Source organism: Macrobrachium rosenbergii, chromosome 27 (assembly GCF_040412425.1).
Source record: "Macrobrachium rosenbergii isolate ZJJX-2024 chromosome 27, ASM4041242v1, whole genome shotgun sequence".
Taxonomy (NCBI): domain Eukaryota; kingdom Metazoa; phylum Arthropoda; class Malacostraca; order Decapoda; family Palaemonidae; genus Macrobrachium; species Macrobrachium rosenbergii.
In genome coordinates, this window is record NC_089767.1 from 31,225,166 (window position 1) to 31,244,508 (window position 19,343).

General features: G+C 38.7%; 1 protein-coding gene across 4 annotated transcripts in view; it reads right to left on the reverse strand.

The window, feature by feature from the left end:
* Positions 1-397: 397 nt before the first annotated feature.
* The window catches only part of LOC136853545 (neuronal PAS domain-containing protein 4A-like), a 104,277-nt gene continuing 85,331 nt past the window's right edge, over positions 398-19,343 (reverse strand). For 2 of the 4 annotated variants that reach the window (XM_067129263.1, XM_067129261.1), the window contains exons 7-9: positions 7,415-7,521; positions 6,322-6,800; positions 4,683-5,420 (exon numbers count right to left, since the gene is read on the reverse strand). In XM_067129263.1, coding sequence (XP_066985364.1) covers positions 4,683-5,420; positions 6,322-6,800; positions 7,415-7,521 — 1,324 coding nt within the window. Of the gene's footprint in view, positions 2,976-4,682; positions 5,421-6,321; positions 6,801-7,414; positions 7,522-19,343 lie in introns of those variants that run through there. The other 2 variants (XM_067129262.1, XM_067129260.1) reach the window with 2 other exon arrangements.

Below are 19,343 nucleotides of genomic sequence, written 5' to 3' on the forward strand. Positions count from 1 at the left end.
AGTATTTTTTTCTTTTATTTACAGTTAGCTCTCATCCGCCATCCATGGATGTGGGAGTTTGTAAATAGTCAGTTAGACCATTTGAACCCTTGTTACCAAGTTAACTTTTATTTTAAAGCATTATTTCCATAATTTCAGTAGTTAGTATTGTTTTCATTCCACAAAACAGAGCAGCACTGATAAGCCTAAAGCCACCCTTCCAGTTAATTTGTACAGTTAAACCAGGAGCATACAATCAGTCTGCAAATTGCAAAAAGGGTAAGTAAACAGGATTTTTCTTAAAATCTTTATTGCTTCAAGTTCAGTCATAACAACTATTAACATAAATTAGCACCTATAGTAGTCAGGACATAAACCACCCATTTCGACATCCGAGAATGAAGACACATGACAGAACTTTTTTTTCTATTTTTTTCCTCAGCATCCAGCGCGTCCCCTCAACTGATCTAACTCTACACATATAAAATTCAAGCACAACTGAAAGACTACTTCGTTAAAATGGCTATAAAAGTTATCTACTGTAAATCATCTGCTATCAACGTTCACTTAGAGCTAATGAACGTCTATGCCAACACAAAACACAGGATCAGGGCCATACACTTTAGTTGCTATAGGCCTATGTGAATCCACCTCCAGAAAATGCCTATCGCTATGAAACAGGAACCAGCACAACTTGAAAAGAACTATTTCACTAAGATCCGTTGCTATCAACTACTGATTACGATGCATGGCCTTCGTGCATTTTATATAAATTTTTTTGTATTTTACATGTTTATATATGGCATAAAAGACAAAATATTTTCAAAAATATTCGTTGATTACACAATGTGGCGAGTATCTGTGCTTCATTGACCGGTTATTTGATTTTTAAATCACAACTGGTAAAAGCTTGGCGAATCGCTTCGAGTACTATACAGTCAGTTAACAGCCATATATTTAGCGTCAATAAAGGACGCTGATGCCATGCATTCAAAAGGATACAAGCCAAGTAAAGCTATTTATAATCAGTACAAACTAAGGATAATAAATTATTTACATCAATGTTAAGAAGCTTGTATACGATAAACATCTCGGCTACGGAGGCTTATATACAAAAGATGTTCTGAATAAATTTCGGGTGAAGTTTACATAATTATCATTGAAGGGGAAAACAGGGGTAAAGTTAGCTTAAAAAACAGGTTTTATTTCCTAGACATGACAAAACAGAAATAATTTAATATTTCTTCTGATAAACTGGTTCGTTCAAAGAATCGCTGCATGGTTTGGGGACTTTTGATAAATGGTGGGTCTAGGACATGTCTCCGTTCCATGGAAAACATAATCACTGCTGTACAGATGACAGAATGGTTAGGAAGATATGTGCACGTTATGTACTATTTCTCAGGGTCCTTGCTATTACTGCCACTAGTAGTAGTGTTTCTTCTCATGCTCATTGGAACAGCCTTGTGGTCACAAAGCCAGAAAACAGCAAACTTTATTTGATTACCAACCTGGTATACCTATGAGACTAGGCCTAGACAGCAGTTCTGCGCGTTGCGCTGTACGAAATCAGGGAAACTTGATTTCAAACTTCAGTGATCGGTGACTGCTTAGTACCACTGGTATTATAATAGACAGTTAAATCTTAATCTCTAGCATAGGCCTATTGGCTATTTTGAAGTCCACTGCTCTAACAGAGAACTGAAGAAATATTGACTATGGTAATTTCAATACAGTATTGCAATGAACACAATGAGGTAAAGAGCAGCAGACAATAGTGCAAATTAAAGAAACAGATGAAGTGACGAACAGAGAGAAGAGAGATAGAAGAGAGGCGGTAACAGGGAGATTATAAAGATAAAACTGAGACTGGTGACCGTTAGTAAAGGCGTTGACAGATTTAAACCTAATGATGAGTGTGTGTGTGTGTGTGTGTGTGTGTGTGTGTGTGAGTGTGAGTGTGTGTTTTGGTGAGAGGTAGGACGAGTGGGGTGAGAGGGAGAGAAATAGCACACGTACGGGAACATGCCTCAAACCACACAGCAGATGATAACATTGGTTAAATCTGCAATTTCCCCCTGAACATTACGGAAATATTGCAATCGCGAGAAGCAATACAAACGCTTATTACGGAAAGCAAAGTAGTACTTACGAATCTATGAGAACGGAAATTTTTTGCTGTTGTTATCGAGGGCAGGAAATTTCTGCTACTGATCTGGGAGACCGGAAATTTTTTGCTGCTGATCTGAATGGGAAGCAAATTTTAGGCCAACATGAGAGTCTGCCTTTCGCTTTTTGCGGCCAGTTTAGGAAATGACCGTAATATCAATCCTTGTTTTAGAGAAGTTTGCCCTAAAGCCAAGCTAACGGTGCGTACTCTTTCAGAATGAAGTGTAAGGGATACAGGCCACATAGGGTAGCTGTTGGGTAGCACAAGACTTCGGTGTTTTGACAAGAAAGAACTTGCGAGTAGTCCTATGTAACTGTAATGTATTCTGATGGGATATTGGAGTATATCTCATAGTCGAAACTATTAAGGGTAAACTATTTATCATGAGAGTAATGAAAGTGATACGAAATGATGATACTGTTAGCTGTCGATTCGCTGAAAAATAAGTAAATAAACAAGCGTTCATTTAAACCTCGATACAACATTGTTTATTCAAACAAAGGAACTTCCAAAAAGACTTGTAGTAGCCCTAGTACCAGAACAGATCTCGGAAGATCGCCCAGTTACCAGGTTAAACTAAAAAAAACTGGCGCTTGTACCAGACTTAAAACTGTACAGGATTATTTTTGTAAAAATTAATTTTTAACTGCATAAACCTCTTTATATTTATGTTGTTATGATGAGGGTTGAAAAACTGGGTCCTACCAATCGCTTTGTTCAAAGTCAAAACTCTAGGCCATCTTCTTCGTAACAAACAAACAAAAAAAAAGTTACTGAAAATAATTTAGCGACGTCCAGTTATATGCAGCCATCGTGTGAAGATCACCTGAAAAATAGAAACCAATTATTATTCTCTCTCTCTCTCTCTCTCTCTCTCTCTCTCTCTCTCTCTCTCTCTCTCTCTCTCTCACACACACACATATATATGTGTGTACGTGTATACTGTATATATATATATATATAATATATGTACAGTACACACACATATACTGTATATATATATATATATATAATATATATATATATATATATATATATATATATATATATATATATATATGTGTGTGTGTGTGTGTGTGTGTGTGTGTGTGTGTGTACAGTACACACATACAATATATATATATATATATATATATATATATATATATATATATATATATAATATATATATATATATATATACACTATATATATACCATACCCTGTAAGAGAAAAATATATATAGGCACTAATATATCAAGACATCAAGATACACTGAGAACGATAATTCCACTGGCAACCCTTCCAATAATAATACTATTAAAATACCTATTGACAGAAAATGAGAATGAGACTGCGATAACGAAATTTGAAAAAACGTCCCGCTGCGGCAAATTTGCAGAGAATCAGACAACTGGGGACTGCAACTCTACGGTCTAAAACTGAATAATTTGCATGAAATTATCAGTCAGACTTGAATTGTAAGTGAATGTCAGGAAACATTTGAGGATATTGGGAGAACCAGAAGCGGAACTGACCATGGTTACTGAACTGAACATAGAATTTAGGCCAGAGGCCAAGCACTGGGACCTATGAGGTCATTCAGCGCTGAAACGGAAATTGACGGTAAAAGGTTTGAAAGGTGTAACAGGAGGATACCCTCGCAGTTGCACTATGAATCAATTGTTAGAGAGGGTGGAAAATGAGACGGAAGAGAATGCGAACGGAGGTACAGTGCATGAGATTATAAGCCTGACTTGAATTGCGCGTGAATGTGAAGAAACATTTGAGGAAATTGGGAGAATCAGAAGTACAACTGACCACGGTTACTGCTGACTCGAGTGGTTGCAAATAAAATGTCGTTTCATAAATACGAAACGGTTGGAAATGTGAGGGTTGAAATTAAGTGAAGATTAGACTTAATGATTGATTGTGAGGAAAAACGGAGATCTGGGGTGTCTGTGGGTCGCTTCGAGTCAAAGCTTTTGACAAATGTGCCCGATCTTTTTAGGAAGATAATCAAGACATTTCCCTACCTATTTACTACTACAGCAGCGAAATACAGGTTTAGTGATACAGAATAAACTATAAAGAATGGGGTTTCCCTTTTTTGTTGGGGGGAGGGGCTAAAAATAAAGAAACAAGTAATAATTCAACTGCTTACGAAACCTTACATACAACGACCAAGGGTTGATCTGTTTACGTACACTCAGTTTTAAGATATGATTTTAGCCTACTGCTTTTCTACTTTTGGCACAGATGATCAGTGAAGTTACTAATATTTTTTTTTTTTTACAAGAGTTTGCCAAAATTCCATTCAAATTACTTGACATGTCATTACACTTCCACCACTTAAAAGTGCATCATAGGGAAGAAGATTGCAAATGACTGAGATATTCTCTCTCTCTCTCTCTCTCTCTCTCTCTCTCTCTCTCTCTCTCTCTGTGTGTGTATGTGTATGTGTGTGTGTAAATATGTTCAAAGATAATTATCATTCACACTCATAAACAGGTGATTTTCTACTATAAACATAACCTCCAGGATACCAACTTATTTACCTGACGAAGGCATGGGAATACCAAGGAGCATCTCTTGGATCAGCAGGCCCCGAGGGCACGTGTTGGTCATGCTGAGTGTGGGCGTCCCTTGGATCGTTTGGATCGAAGGAGAAGACGTGATGCTTCGTGGGCGTAGCTGCCGAGTAAGGAGGCGTGATGTAAGGGGAGTACTCAGGGTAATCAGGGACTTCCTGCGTCGGCGAAGCCTTCCAGGGAACGTCGAGGTGCTCCAACTCAGGAGAGGAAGCCCCCTTGTGCACTCCCGCAGGGGCAGCCCTTACGGCCACCGGTGTTGCAACGGCCACGCCTCCTCCTCCTCCTGCTGCCGCTGCTGCGGCACCAGCTCCGCCGCCGCTGCCCTCGGAGACGCCGCCGTGGGCTACAGAAGGCGTGGAGGGCGAGGACCTCCTCTTGGTGTCCGTGGGCGACTCGGAGGACCTGCTGCTCCGGGAGGCGGAGGACGCGTGGCCGTGTGTCGCTGAAGAGGAGGAAGACGACGAAGAAGTCGCGTTGGAGGTGTGGTTGGTGTCGTAGTAACCCCACGCGGCGTCTCGTGAGTAGTCGAGCCCGTGTTGGAGACGGACGGAGTAGTGGTGGTGATAGTGTTGGAGGTGAGCGTAAGCGGATGGCGTCGTTAGGGAGTAGGGAGCATGCGCAGCTGCCGGAGCGTAGGGCTGATGGTAGTGTGTGCCGTTCAGGGCTGATGAATTCATGTAGGCGGCTCCTGGGTCACTCTGGAAGTGAACAAAGTTAATGATTTTAGACCAGGATTTTTTTAAAAGATTACGAATTGAATAGAGTATTTTTTATGTTCTGAATTTAAAGCAGTATATTATATATTCAGGACTGAATGCAGTATTTTTATATTCTGAATTGAATGCAGTACTTTTTTTTTTATTCAGAACTGAGTGCAGTATTTTTTATATTCTGAATTGAATGCAGTATTTTTTTTATTCAGAATTGAATACAGTATTTTTTATATTCTGAATTGAATGCGGTATGTTTTATATTCAGAAATGAATACAGTATTTTTTGTTCTGAATTGAATTAATTAAATGCAGTGTTTTTTATATTCAGAATTGAATACAGTATTTTTTATGGTCAGAATTGAATGCAGTATTTTTTATATTCAGAACTGAATACAGTATTTTTTTTTGTGTTCAGGACGAATTATCAAACTAACACCAAAAGCAATGACACCTTACATGCAAACAATACAAGGATTTGTAACTGAAATTAATCTAGAAAGTAATCGAAAATTTCCTGCATTTGCACTAAAAAAAAATTACTTGCCATTGCACCTTTAAGTTTAAGGGAATAAAATTACCTTAATTTTAGCTCTTAACACAAAGCATTGCTTTGGGATATTTTATCTAGATATTTCATAAACCTTTCTTTAGTTAGCTGCTAGATTTGCAAAGAACGCAAGGACGAAAAGAAACTTCAACACGATTGATTGATTTACGGCTATTAAAACTGGCGTAAGAATACCTAGGTTATTGACGCCGACTTCAACATGAATTGATTAGTCTGAAAAATGATTGTAAGAGGAAACAGAAAACAGGAACAAGTAAATGTGAATTTTAAAAAAATAAATCTTGCAAGACCTACTTTCAAAGAAAGTCTGACACTAACCTGATACGTCATAACTTGCGGGTAGTACGCGTGAACTCTCTGCGCATGCGCGTCGTACGCCAACCCGTATTGCAACTTGGACTGCATCGAATAATAGTGATAGAGCCAAGAATTAGCTCTCAGCACAGCGGCCTCACGGTCTCCGAGCACTTGATTCGTGGCCACAATCACAGGCTGCTGAGTCGATCCAGAGCTAGTACTACTACTACCGCTGCCGCTCCCATTGCTACTGCTACCGTTGCTGCTGCTGCTACTGCTGCTAGCAGTTGTGGAGCTGCTGCTACTGCTGGGGCCTGCGCTGGCGCTTCCGCTGCCACTCGCTATGGGCGGAGGACCTGTGAGGGCGCCGAGTTGCGTCTGCTGGCAAGATTCGGCGCCATCTTTGACTTGCAAGACACAGTGGACCCAGCGCCAAGCGCCTCCGGCGGCTTGTAGTCGAAGTAATAAGATGCAGGAACGGTCTTGCTCGCTTGTAGTAACTGGGGAAGAAGATACGACGAAAGTCAGTTTTTGCAAAGTATTTATTTTTATACTAAGTCGTTTTCCTAACTTGAGGTGGATCCCGAGGAAAACCTTCACAACAATTGCTGTCACATTCATTTCTCTGGTGAATTATGGGTGACACCCCTGATTATAAAACTTTTATAACAGCTGTTTTATATATCTACATAGAAAGCTCATCAACAGTGTTGAACCTCATAAACGATTCCTGAATATTAAGGCCTTTATAAAAACACACAAACAAACACACACACACTCATACATACATATATATATTTATATATACTGTATATATATAACACTGTATATCTATATAAAACTATACATACAGTATATCTATATATAATATATACATATATATATATATATATATATATATATATATATATATATATATATATATATACATATATATATATATATATATATATATATATATATATATATATATATATATATATATAATTTGTTCACATATTCTTGAATTCCACTAGGAACACATAATTGAGTCTGTACATACATATACAGACTTTTTACTTTTGTAAATTTACGAGCTGCTCCTTTCTAACGAGACGACCCATAAAATACTCACTGAGTCTGTGCTTCGTCTGCGCCTCCCTCATATTTTCGGGGTGAATGAGGTGGTACCAGGAGACTCCGGCGAGGGACGAACGGTTGTATCCCAGGTAGAACTCGCCACTGGAAAGAAAAGAAATTCGGACAATATTGAGAACAAGTTCAGAGGTTATTGAACTCGCCACTGGAAAGGAAAGATAAAATGAACATTATTGAGAACGAGTGCAAAGGTTATTGAACTCGCCACTAGAAAGAAAAGAAAATCGAACAATATTGAGAAAAGTTAATATTGAGAACAAGTTCAGAGGTTATTGAACTCACCACTGGAAAGAAAAGATAAAATGAACAATACTGAGAACAAGTTCACATGTCATTAAACCCTCCACTCAAAAGAAAAGATAAAATGGACAATACTGAGAACAAAGTTAATATTAAGAACAAGTTCAAAGGTTTTTGAACCCGCCACTGGAAAGAAAAGATAAAATGAACAATACTGAGAACAAAGTTAATATTGAGGACAAGTTCAAAGGTTATTGAACCCGCCACTGGAAAGAAAAGATAAAATGAACAATATTGAGAACAAGTCCAAAGGTTACTGAATCCGCCACTGGAAAACGCAGATTAAATGAACAATGATAAGAACAATTACAAAGATTACTGGAAAGCAAAGATAAAATGAACAATGTTAAGAACAATTCCAAAGGTTACTGAACCCGCCACTGGAAAGAAAAAAAAATCAAACAACACTGAGAACAGAGATTATGTCCTCACTATATATATATATATATATATATATATATATATATATATATATATATATATATATATATATATAAGATCAAGAATATCCTAAACGAAGTAATAAGTAACATTTCCTCTTTTTAAAATCACAATTGAGGGAAAATTCGAGTTAATAATAAACCATGGCTATTTCTCTAAAAAAAATTTTTTAGTGTTCAGTATTCATGTTGTGCTTCACTTTTAATCTTATTAACTGTGTTTTTGTGTGTTTTTAATTATGTTATTAACAGCAACATCGGGAGCAGTGATAGCAGCACTGCTATTCTGTTACATCAAGAGCAACAATTATAGATATGCAACATAGCAAGGTGTTATGAAAACAAAAGAAATTTTGATTTAGCAACAGGAAAAGCAACGCAGGTAATCATTATCATTAATACCACATTAAGAATAATGACAATCCTGATTCCAAACAATAATAATACTGAGAAATTAATAACAGGAACAGCCTTTTAACAGTTACCATCATCAGTCCAGCCTTAAAAATAAGACTGTTAAAAGACTGACTCGCATTTTAACGAATACATGAGCCCTTCAAAGCCATATAAGAATGGAAGAACGGACAATGATCTGAAATCACTGAGAGAATAAGAAAGGGCAAAAAAAAAAAAAAACTGAGGGTGAAGATGTAACAAACTTAGATAAAAAAAAATGAGAGTGAAAATGTAAGAATGTAAGACAATGGTGTAAAAATAAAAAAAAAAACAAGAGAGCTGATGTACAACAAAGATATGAAGCTTGGAAAAGAATAGGTATAAAAGTAAAAAAAAAAAAAAAATACATGACACGAACGACTTTGACGCAGTCGTTGGCTAAATGCAGCAAAGGTAAGGAAAAAAAGGATTTTTTTTTTTTAAACCCAGGGATAAAAAAAAAAAAAACTCTCGAAGCCTTTTTCCCAGGGCTTTTGATAGTAACTTAGATCAGGGCTTCCAAGACAAATGTTCTGGTCAGAACACAAAAGGAACTGATAAGGAAGAGATGACACGAGATAAAAGATTATAAAAAGAGAGAGAGAGAAAGAGAGAGAGAACAAATAAAAAAAAAATTAAGGTCTTAACTCTCCTCTTCTTCCTATCCTTTTTCCTCTCTATTCCCCCATCTCCTCTTTCCGCTCTGACACGAGAGACAAGATTATAAAAAGAGAGAGAGAGAGAGAGAGAGAGAGAGAGAGAGAGAGAGAAGAGAGAGAGAGAGAGAGAACAAATACAAAAAATTAAGGTCTTAACTCTCCTCTTCTTCCTATCCTTTTTCCTCTCTATTCCCCCATCTCCTCTTTCTGCTCCTCCCCCATCCACACTGGGGGTTACAAGGAGATCATGGGTGGCAATGGGGGTCGCTCAGTCGAACTCAAAAACCCATGACAAAGTTTCTTTATGCTTCACCGACATTGAAGAAAGAATGGGTTATGAAGATGGGGGAAGGGAGGAGGAGGAGGAGGTTAAAGGATGGGGCGTGAGAGAGAGAGAGGGACGAGTGGTGGGGAAGGGAGGGGGAGACGGATGGGTGGGGTTATGGGCGTGAGAAAGGGTGTGGCATGGTGGGAGAGAGAAAGAGAGAGAGAGAGATCCATGAGAACTCAGGGATAGTGAAGCCAGTGATGAAGATGATGACCAAAAAGATGACGGTGGTGATAATGACAAAAGGGCAAGAAGGCTTTTGAAGTGGAGGCCCTTCCTCAACCCCCTTCCCCTTCCCCCTCCCCCCCAAGAAAAAAGATGGGGGTAGGGGGTGTTTAACCCAAAAGAAAAACTGATGAAAGTCACGTGACCCAAAAGCCTTTGTTTTCCCCTGGACGAAGACGAACACACGAGTCGTAAAAGGAAGTGAGACGAACAATGCAACAAAATTTTAAGTTGCTTCATTAGCAACGGGAAACTTGTAATATCACCCCCCACCCTCACTCCCCACACCCACACCCACGCCCACGCCCACACCCACAACCTTCGATCTCTCTCGTTATTCCGGTAAAAATCTGAGAGATGAAATAAATACGTGTGGATACAAATGAGAAAGTTTGTTGCCAAGGAGAACCGAACTCTCTCTCATTTAAACGAGTCTTTCGATCTTCTTCTCCTTCTTCTTCTTCTTCTTCTTCTTCTTCTTCTTCTTCTTCTTCTTCTTCTTCTTCTTTTTTGGGTGGAAGATGGAAAAGATACGGAATAATGAAAATGGAAATAATGGTTGACTGTCCGCGAGAAGACCAGTAAGGTGGTGCGCCATCTTGGCTATCACGGTCGAATAAAAGGAAAAGAGGAAAAACGAAAGTAAAAGTTATTTTTTTTGTTGTTTTTGAATATCTTTTTACTTGACGTGTGCTCTACATAAAAAAAATATTCACAATACAACAGCTGTCCGCCTTTTGTTTCTTTAATTAACGTAAAGGACGGCTGGATAGGTGACTGAAAGCTCTAGTGTATAAATATAATATAATATAATATAATATAATGTTATATAACATAATATATATATGTATATATATATGTATGTATGTATATATATGTATGTGTTTATATATATAAAATATATAGTCTATATATATATATACACACAAACAAACATATATATATATATATATATATATATATATATATATATATATATATATATACCACGCCTGGAGGGGAGAGAAAAGAAACCAGAGAGAAAGATGAACACGTCTTTCAAAAGAGGAAAGTTGACACGAAGCAGACTTGAATAAGAGAAACAAAAGACTTCAACAGCTTTACGGGATAATTACCCCTTTCTTCTCCTTCCTTTTAACACTTTCGGTCTTTTCATCTGTCATTTAATTTGTGCTTGGTCGAAATTCCTCGCAGCTATTCTTGGGCATCAATATTCGTGGCTAAGTGATCAATATTTGCGCCTTGCAAGGGTTTTTAATCTCCAAAATCATTATACGGAATTTTGACTGGCGTGTATAGATTATTTGAAGTTGTAAAAATTCATAGTCGAAATATGACCGGCTTGTTTTCCCATTAATTTTATGCAGCCTACAGTAACTAGACTTACATATCTTCCCAACTTTCACTGAAGAAACAAAGAACATAACAGTCTCTTACGATTATTCTTTATTACAAACTCATAAAAATAAGTGTTAACGAATTCGTTAAGACATTTGTATAAAGTTACCGAACGTAAATTCTGCAACTCCTCAAGAATTCTCAGAAAAAGGATCATTAAAGAGAATTTGAAAATGCCACCGAGAATTCTTCTGACTCACGATCAAGGATTCCGGATATGCTAGAAAATATTAAAAGGAAGCTGTCCTTTTAACCCTATAGGATTTTTCCAGACTGATGAAGGATGCAGCCAGGAATTTCCTGCGTTACTTGCATTAAAAAGCGTTATTCCAAAGTGATTCGTTAGGATACGTCCTTTACAGATTTATGACTACTTTTATCAACTGTTCTCCTGTTCAATGCTAGTTTTAGTTTTCTGTGAAAGAAAACTATTGTGCCGGCTTTGTCTGTCCGTCCGCACTTTATTCTGTCAGCACTTTTTCTGTCCGCCCTCAGATCTTAAAAACTACTGAGGCTAGAGGACTGCAAATTGGTATGTTGATCATCCACCCTCCAATCATTAAAACTACCAAATTGCAGCCCTCTAGCCTAAGTAGTTTTTATTTTATTTAAGGTTACAGTCTGGCGACGGTATAGGATAGGCCGCCACCCGGCCGTGGTTAAAGTTTCATGGGCGGCGGCTCATACAGCATTATATCGAGACCACCGAAAGATACATCTATTTTCAGCGGCCTTGATTACACGATGTACAGAAAACTCGACTGCGCCGAAGAAACTTATGCGCATTTTTTGTTTTTTAACTGAGCATTTTAACTAACTGCCACTGTTACTATTTAAAAGACGGTTAATATGCAGCTTTTCAATACGAATTAACGCCACTTCTTTGAAACCTTTTTAGTAAATGGTCACATACTAAAACACCCGACACATGAAATCATATTTCATTTTTTTTATTGCTGCAAATTTCCTTGCGTGGTATAACGAAGAATGAGGTGCAGTTCGTGAATACTTAACAGGTAATACTTGGCTCAAATAATGAGAGATTTTTTCTCACTTCCTGAATATTTTATGCGAAGAGAGATGATTGTCACATAAAAGATTCATTTTTATAATTAGCGTAAATTATGGGAACCATAAATGTATTTGTAGCAATAGTAATATTAACAGCACAATACGCTGGTTTTGTTATTCACACGAACAATCTCACAGATTATTATTATTATTATTATTATTATTATTATTATTATTATTATCATTATTATTATTATTATTATTATTGTTCACGTGACAATTTAATTTATTATTATTATTATTATTATCATTCACCTGACAAATTCATTTATTATTATTATTATTATTATTATTATTATTATTATTATCCGGGAGAACCCTTCTCTTGAGCAAAGTTGGCTGATTAATATAGCCACACAGCAAATCATTTTAATTATAATTAGCCTTTTCTTTTTGTCCTCTGATTTTCTTCGGGGAGCCGATGTAACGAACTTCCAATGAAGGGCATTGGAAAAAAGTAGTAGTAGTAGTAGTAGTAGTAGTAGGTGTAATAACTTACAACGAAGCGCCTGAACCCGTGCGTGGGAAATGAGAAATGAATCACTCGCTCCCAGATTAACATATTGGGCTTTTACTTCAAAAGATGTATTACGGAGGGACGATAACTTACGGAATATTCATGAGCTCTGAGAATAGAAAAGAACGAAGAAGAAGAAGTTTCAGATAATATATAAGATCCTTTTTCATGAAGCTAGTGGAGAGAGAGAGAGAGAGAGAGAGAGAGAGAGAGAGAGAGAGAGAGAGAGAGAGAGAGAGAGAGAGAGGGGGGTGGGGTTTGCAAGGCACGACTTAGTTGGGAGGACGTTTTTTTTTTTCATTTGATTGAAATATAACGTATCATACATGTATCTACATTGTTTGCAATGCTCATGAATCACTGATTTATATTTTCGATCTTTGTCATTGCAGTTAGAAACTATGTTATGAGACATTAAATTTAACGGACAATAGACACGACAGTGTACTATTTGTTTCAACTGCCAGTTACAGTGACAAAGCAATATTCAGTTAGCCTATTATTATTTTTATTATTATGTCAAATCACCGAAATAAAATCGCCGTGTTTATCAGTTGGTAATTAGAATGATTTTCTCAACTAATTCATACCCTCTGGACGGGCGAATTCCTTCTCATTTTAAAACAGAAATTACGATGCCACTCCCCCTTGTAATTATATTCACTTACAGGAAAGACTAAGAATGGAAAATCAGCTTTTACTTTGACGTACAGGCAGACATATCTCATTTTTTCTCTCAGTTTCTAAATAACCTAAAAGAGAGAAGAGTTACTGTAGATGCTTACGTTGGAGACATCATGACTGACAGTCCTAAATGTATCTTGATCATGACTGACAGTCCTAAATGTATCTTGATCATGAATGACAGTCCTAAATGCATCTTGATCATGACTGACAGTCCTACATGTATACTGATCGTGACTGACAATCCTAAATGTATCTTGATCATGACTGACAGTCCTAAATGCATCTTGATCATGAATGACAGTCCTAAATGTATCTTGATCATGACTGACAGTCCTAAATGTATCTTCATTATGACTGACAGTCCTAAATGTATCTTGATCATGACTGACAGTCCTAAATGTATCTTGATCATGACTGACAGTCCTAAATGTATCTTGATCATGACTGACAGTCCTAAATGTATCTTGATCATGACTGACAGTCCTAAATGTATCTTGATCATGACTGACAGTCCTAAATGTATCTTGATCATGACTGACAGTCCTAAATGTTTCTTGATCATGACTGACAGTCCTAAATGTATCTTGATCATGACTGACAGTCCTAAATGTATCTTGATCATGACTGACAGTCCTAAATGTATCTTGATCATGACTGACAGTCCTAAATGTATCTTGATCATGACTGACAGTCCTAAATGTATCTTGATCATGACTGACAGTCCTAAATGTATCTTGATCATGACTGACAGTCCTAAATGTATCTTGATCATGACTGACAGTCCTAAATGTATCTTGATCATGAATGACAGTCCTAAATGTATCTTGATCATGACTGACAGTCCTAAATGTATCTTGATCATGACTGACAGTCCTAAATGTATCTTGATCATGACTGACAGTCCTAAATGCATCTTGATCATGACTGACAGTCCTAAATGTATCTTGATCATGACTGACAGTCCTAAATGTTTCTTGATCATGACTGGCGGTTCTAAATGTATCTTGAGCATGACTGACAGTCCTAAATGTATCTTGATCATGACTGACAGTCCTAAATGTATCTTGATCATGACTGACAGTCCTAAATGTATCTTGATCATGACTGACAGTCCTAAATGTATCTTGATCATGACTGACAGTCCTAAATGTATCTTGATTACGACTGACGAGTCCTAAATATATACTGACTACTGCTAACAATCTCTTTTCCTCGACCACTGATGAAAATGGCGCAAGTACCGGACTGCAGGCAACTGCAGAGAATATAACTTCCTTACTCTTGAAGTTGGAGATGTTAAATTCTCATTTTTTAATGCAAGGGTAAAAGTTTTTAGAAAGGCTTTAAAATTCCCTAACATCTGGCTACTCCATTGTAGAACCCTGGTCGAGCAATTTCTGAGTTGCATTTGATCTTTCGTTTCTGTGAAATGGAATCATGTTTTACTTTTCTGCATAGATATACAGGCAAAAAAAAAAAAAAACTTTTCAATTTTCCATCTTCTCGGAATAAAGATATGGCTAAATTACAGTCCTCCCCTTACAGTTTCGAGAATGGAAATCGCTTTACACAAGCGTAAAATTCAAGATCAATCCGATGCCAAAGGTTACTTCCTTTTTCTCCCTGTAATCTGACGCACACTTAAGAAAAAAAAAAACACGAAGCTTAGAATCGGAGTCGCCATATTGAATAAAATGCCTCTTGACACAAGCAGCCACCTGTGCCCGCCACAAGCCCCACCCCTTCCTTGTTACGTTTCTGAAACAACCCCTCCTCCCCCTTTCCAAAACCTGGCCCCCACTCCCTCACTCCTCCCTCCCTCCCTCCTCCATCCTTCCACCCACGCCTGTCCCGGCCATCCTATAAAGTCGTCGACGTCCTCAGCGGTGAAAGTCTGAAGGCGAAGAGAATCAAAGACATGTCGTACATTATGAGCGTGAAGAGTCACGTGTAAAATTGATTATGGGCGTGGTGGAATTGGGTGCAAGGTGATATGGGGGAATCTTCCCACCTCCTCCTCCTCCTTTGAACGGGCGTGGGATGGATGGGTAACCTCCTTCCTTGGTCCCGACGGTTGTAGTTTGGAAGAGCCCGTGATTCATTGACCAAAGGTGGCCTCAGAGATGGGGCCCTAACGACGTCAAGACGAATCTGCGAAATGTACGAATCATATTGGTTCTTTCTTTCTTTCTTTTTCTTTCTTTCTTTGAATCTTTGAATCTTCAGCTGGAAACCCTTATGGGCAGAGTCAGCAGACTGTAACCCCAAGGGGGCTCCAAAGGGAAATCAGCCTGCAGAGAGTGAGACAAATTATAGGAAAAGTTAATAAATGAAAAATTTTCCTTTCTTGCTTTGAATCTTCAGCTGAGTAGAGAGAGAGAGTTTATACAAAAAGTTGATAAATTAAAAATATGTCTTTCTTTCTTTGAGTCTTCAGCTGAAAATCCTTATGGGGCAGAGTCAACAGACTGTAACCCCAAGGGGGCTCAAAGGGAAATTAGCCTGCAGAGAGCGAGACAATTTATAGGAAAAGTTAATAAATGAAAAATATGTCTCTTTGAATCTTCAGCTGAAAACCCTTTTGGGGCAGAGTCAACAGGTTATAACCCCAAGAGGGTTCCAAAGGGAAATCAGCCTGCAGAAAAAGACAATTTATAGGAAAAGTTGACAAATGAAAAATATGAGGGAATACAAAATAAAACTGATACACTTGAAATGCAGGAGACGTCATCAGACAGCAAGAATGAATTTGCTCTTCGCTTAAATATTTGAAGATCAGAAGACTCCACAACTGCACTAGGCAGTGCTCCACATTTTAGCTGTTGCCAAGATAAAACTCCTAGAAAGCTGAGTAGTATTAAACTTGATGCTAGAAAACGACACACTGTTTCGTGAATTTCTCTTGATATGGAATGCCGGAGATTTCATGGTACTAGATCAAGTCACCCAGAAATTTATTTAAAACTTCTTCTGTGTCTCAGTGATGTAAAGTATAACGACACTGACAAGGAATTACTTGGCTGGCTTCTTGGACAATCAAAGCCTGGTCCTTTCGAGAAACATCTCATTCAGTTCAAGCTACGATTTTCTCCCTTTCATTCATATAATGGTGGTTTGCTCTGCTCGTATCGTATCGTGTACATGTACGAAACTGGTTGCTTAGGTTAATGCCGTGTTTTGTTTGAAGAATTTTAACGTTCATTGATGTAACTCACTATAATTCAGAGATGATTTATTGGTTACTACTCAAATTTTGGAATGTGAAGACGTGCCTTTGTTGCTGCTTTACCAGAAATGTTTTCCCGAAGAGAATTGCCAACTGTGACCCAAAGCCCAAAAAGAGAAAATTGAAAACACGAAAACATTAATAAAATCAACTTTTTTTTTCCTCTCCTTCGAACCAGTCACAATGGCATCATTTCTCTTGACAAATCCACCCACGGCATTGGATAAAAAGGGCGTGGCCTTTACGATGGCGTGGGAACCAGGTTTTGGAAGTGTTCCTGGACCTGGGGGGGGTCATCCTTCCAGATCCAAGAACAGATGAGCGTTGAGTCATAGCTGACACCCTGGGGGTACGGGGGTGGGGTCGGAGGCCTCGGAGGAGAGCCCGTTTAAGAAACCAAGAGACACGAGACTAGTTATGGGCATTTTGGATGGGGTGGGCTGCGTTTCCAGAAGATGGGCTCTCTGATGATGGTGGCTGCAGAGGGAACGTGAGACTCTGCGCAACTCTGCTGCGCAGAGGTAAAAGAAGGACCTCTAGCGGGAAGGCGTGTGCGTGGGTGAATGGGAGGGTGACTAGCTGTACGAGAATTAATATCCTCTTTCTCTTTGGGTGGGTGAGGATGGATGAGTAAGAGCCGAGAGAATGATGGTGAGTAAACGCGTGCCCCGGCTGAATCAGTTCCTGACAGGAAACCCCTCGGGAAGATGTGTGTATAGAAAACGTTGCGCAAGGAGAAACTAAAACGAAAAGGAGGCTAATGAATGAGCGTTCGTGAATGAGCGCATTCAGGTGAGATCCCGAACGACTGAGATGGGAATGTGTGATAAGGATAAACTTTTGTAAAAAAAAAAAAAAAAAAAAAAACTTTAAACAAAGACGAGGCGGAAGGCACGAGTGTAAATGGCATTCAGGATGCGAAAATTATCACTGCACCTGGCGGAAATGAGATGCAATATTCAGGGATAAAATATGGGATTTTAAGATTAGATAGATGCTTCCGAGAACTTAGAGGATAATTATGTCTTCAACTTGCTTAAGGAAAGATTATTCATGCATCTGCGAGAAATTCTACACAGTCAAAGTTTGCAGAGTCCTTAACATACTTCCTATGGACAGTTTCTTTGGCAATAATTACCAATAATTGGAAAATTATGTACAGAATGAATATGTTCTCTGTGCCCCCCTCCGCCACAGATGACGGAAAATGAAGAATTTCGAGAATACCCCCAATCTGTTGACCTCACAGGAGCATTACGTCTTTTGCAATCTTTCTTAAATCCTACCAATGATTGAGTGTCCTTAAAGTCAATCATTTCAGGTCCTCGGACAATGGAGAAATCAGCATCCTTTCGAAATGATGGGGACCTTTGGTTCCTATACTCAACCTTCCCGTAGCAGCAATAAGTCCTGTAGGAAATCCTTCCCATCAATAAACCACCCATTTCTCGCCTTCGGACGACGGAGACATCAGTATCCTTCCGAGATGACGAGGATCCTTCGGTTCCTATACTCGGCCTTACCCGTAACAGCAAATACGTCCTATAAGAAATCCTTCCCATTAACACACCACCCATTTCCCCCCTTCGGGCAACGAAGGAATCTGCATCCTTCTGAAATACAGAGGATCCTTCGGTTCCTATACTTGGCCTTATCCGTAGCAGCAGTAAATCCTATGAGAAATCCTTCCCATTAACAAACCACCCATTTCTCCCCTTCGGGCAACGGAGGAATCTGCATCCTTCTGAAATGAAGAGGACCCTTCGGTTCCCATACTCGACCATACCCGTAGCAGCAGTAAATCCTATGAGAAATCCTTCCCATTAACAAACCACCCATTTCTCGCCTCCGGACAACGGAGACACCATCATCCTTTCGAAGTAACGGAGATCCTTTGACTCCTATACTCAGCCATACCCGTAGCAGCAGTAAGTCCTATAGGAAATCCTTCCCATTAATGGGCAACTTTGGACCAAGACCCTTTTAAACCCATCTCTCTCCCGTCTCTCATTAAGCAGAGCGTGACAAAGAGCGATGAATCAGGTCATACGTGACAAGGGAGAGTGAGAGAGAGAGGTGGGGGTGGGAGGCGGCGGGTTGTGGCATAGCCGGGCATATGGGGGCATTAAAAGGCGGTGTGTGCCCGGCATGGGTGTGGTTGGAAGGCATATTGTATGCGGGGAGCGATGCCCTCTCTCTATTCCCATGGAGTATTATATATATAGAGCGACGGCGGGAACGCTAATGCCATTTCTGGTTTTTGGGGAAGAAAAAAAAAGAAGAAGAAGGTACAGGATGGGAGTCCAATATGACTGACTGTCAGTCGGGATCTTAATGGAAGAACTGGTTTTGTGGGAACTAAGTATTTTAGGTTAGTTGGAATTTCCAGATGTGATCGGATAAATTAGAGGACTAGGGAATTGGAATGACTCCCACCCTTGTCAGGAAAATAATGTAAACAATGGGAATGACTCCTACTCTTATCAGGAAAATAATGTAAACAATTGGAATGACTCCTACTCTTATCAGGAAAATAATTTATCAGGAAAATAATGTAAACAATTGACTCCTACTCTTATCAGGAAAATAATGTAAACAATGGAATGACTGGAATGACTCT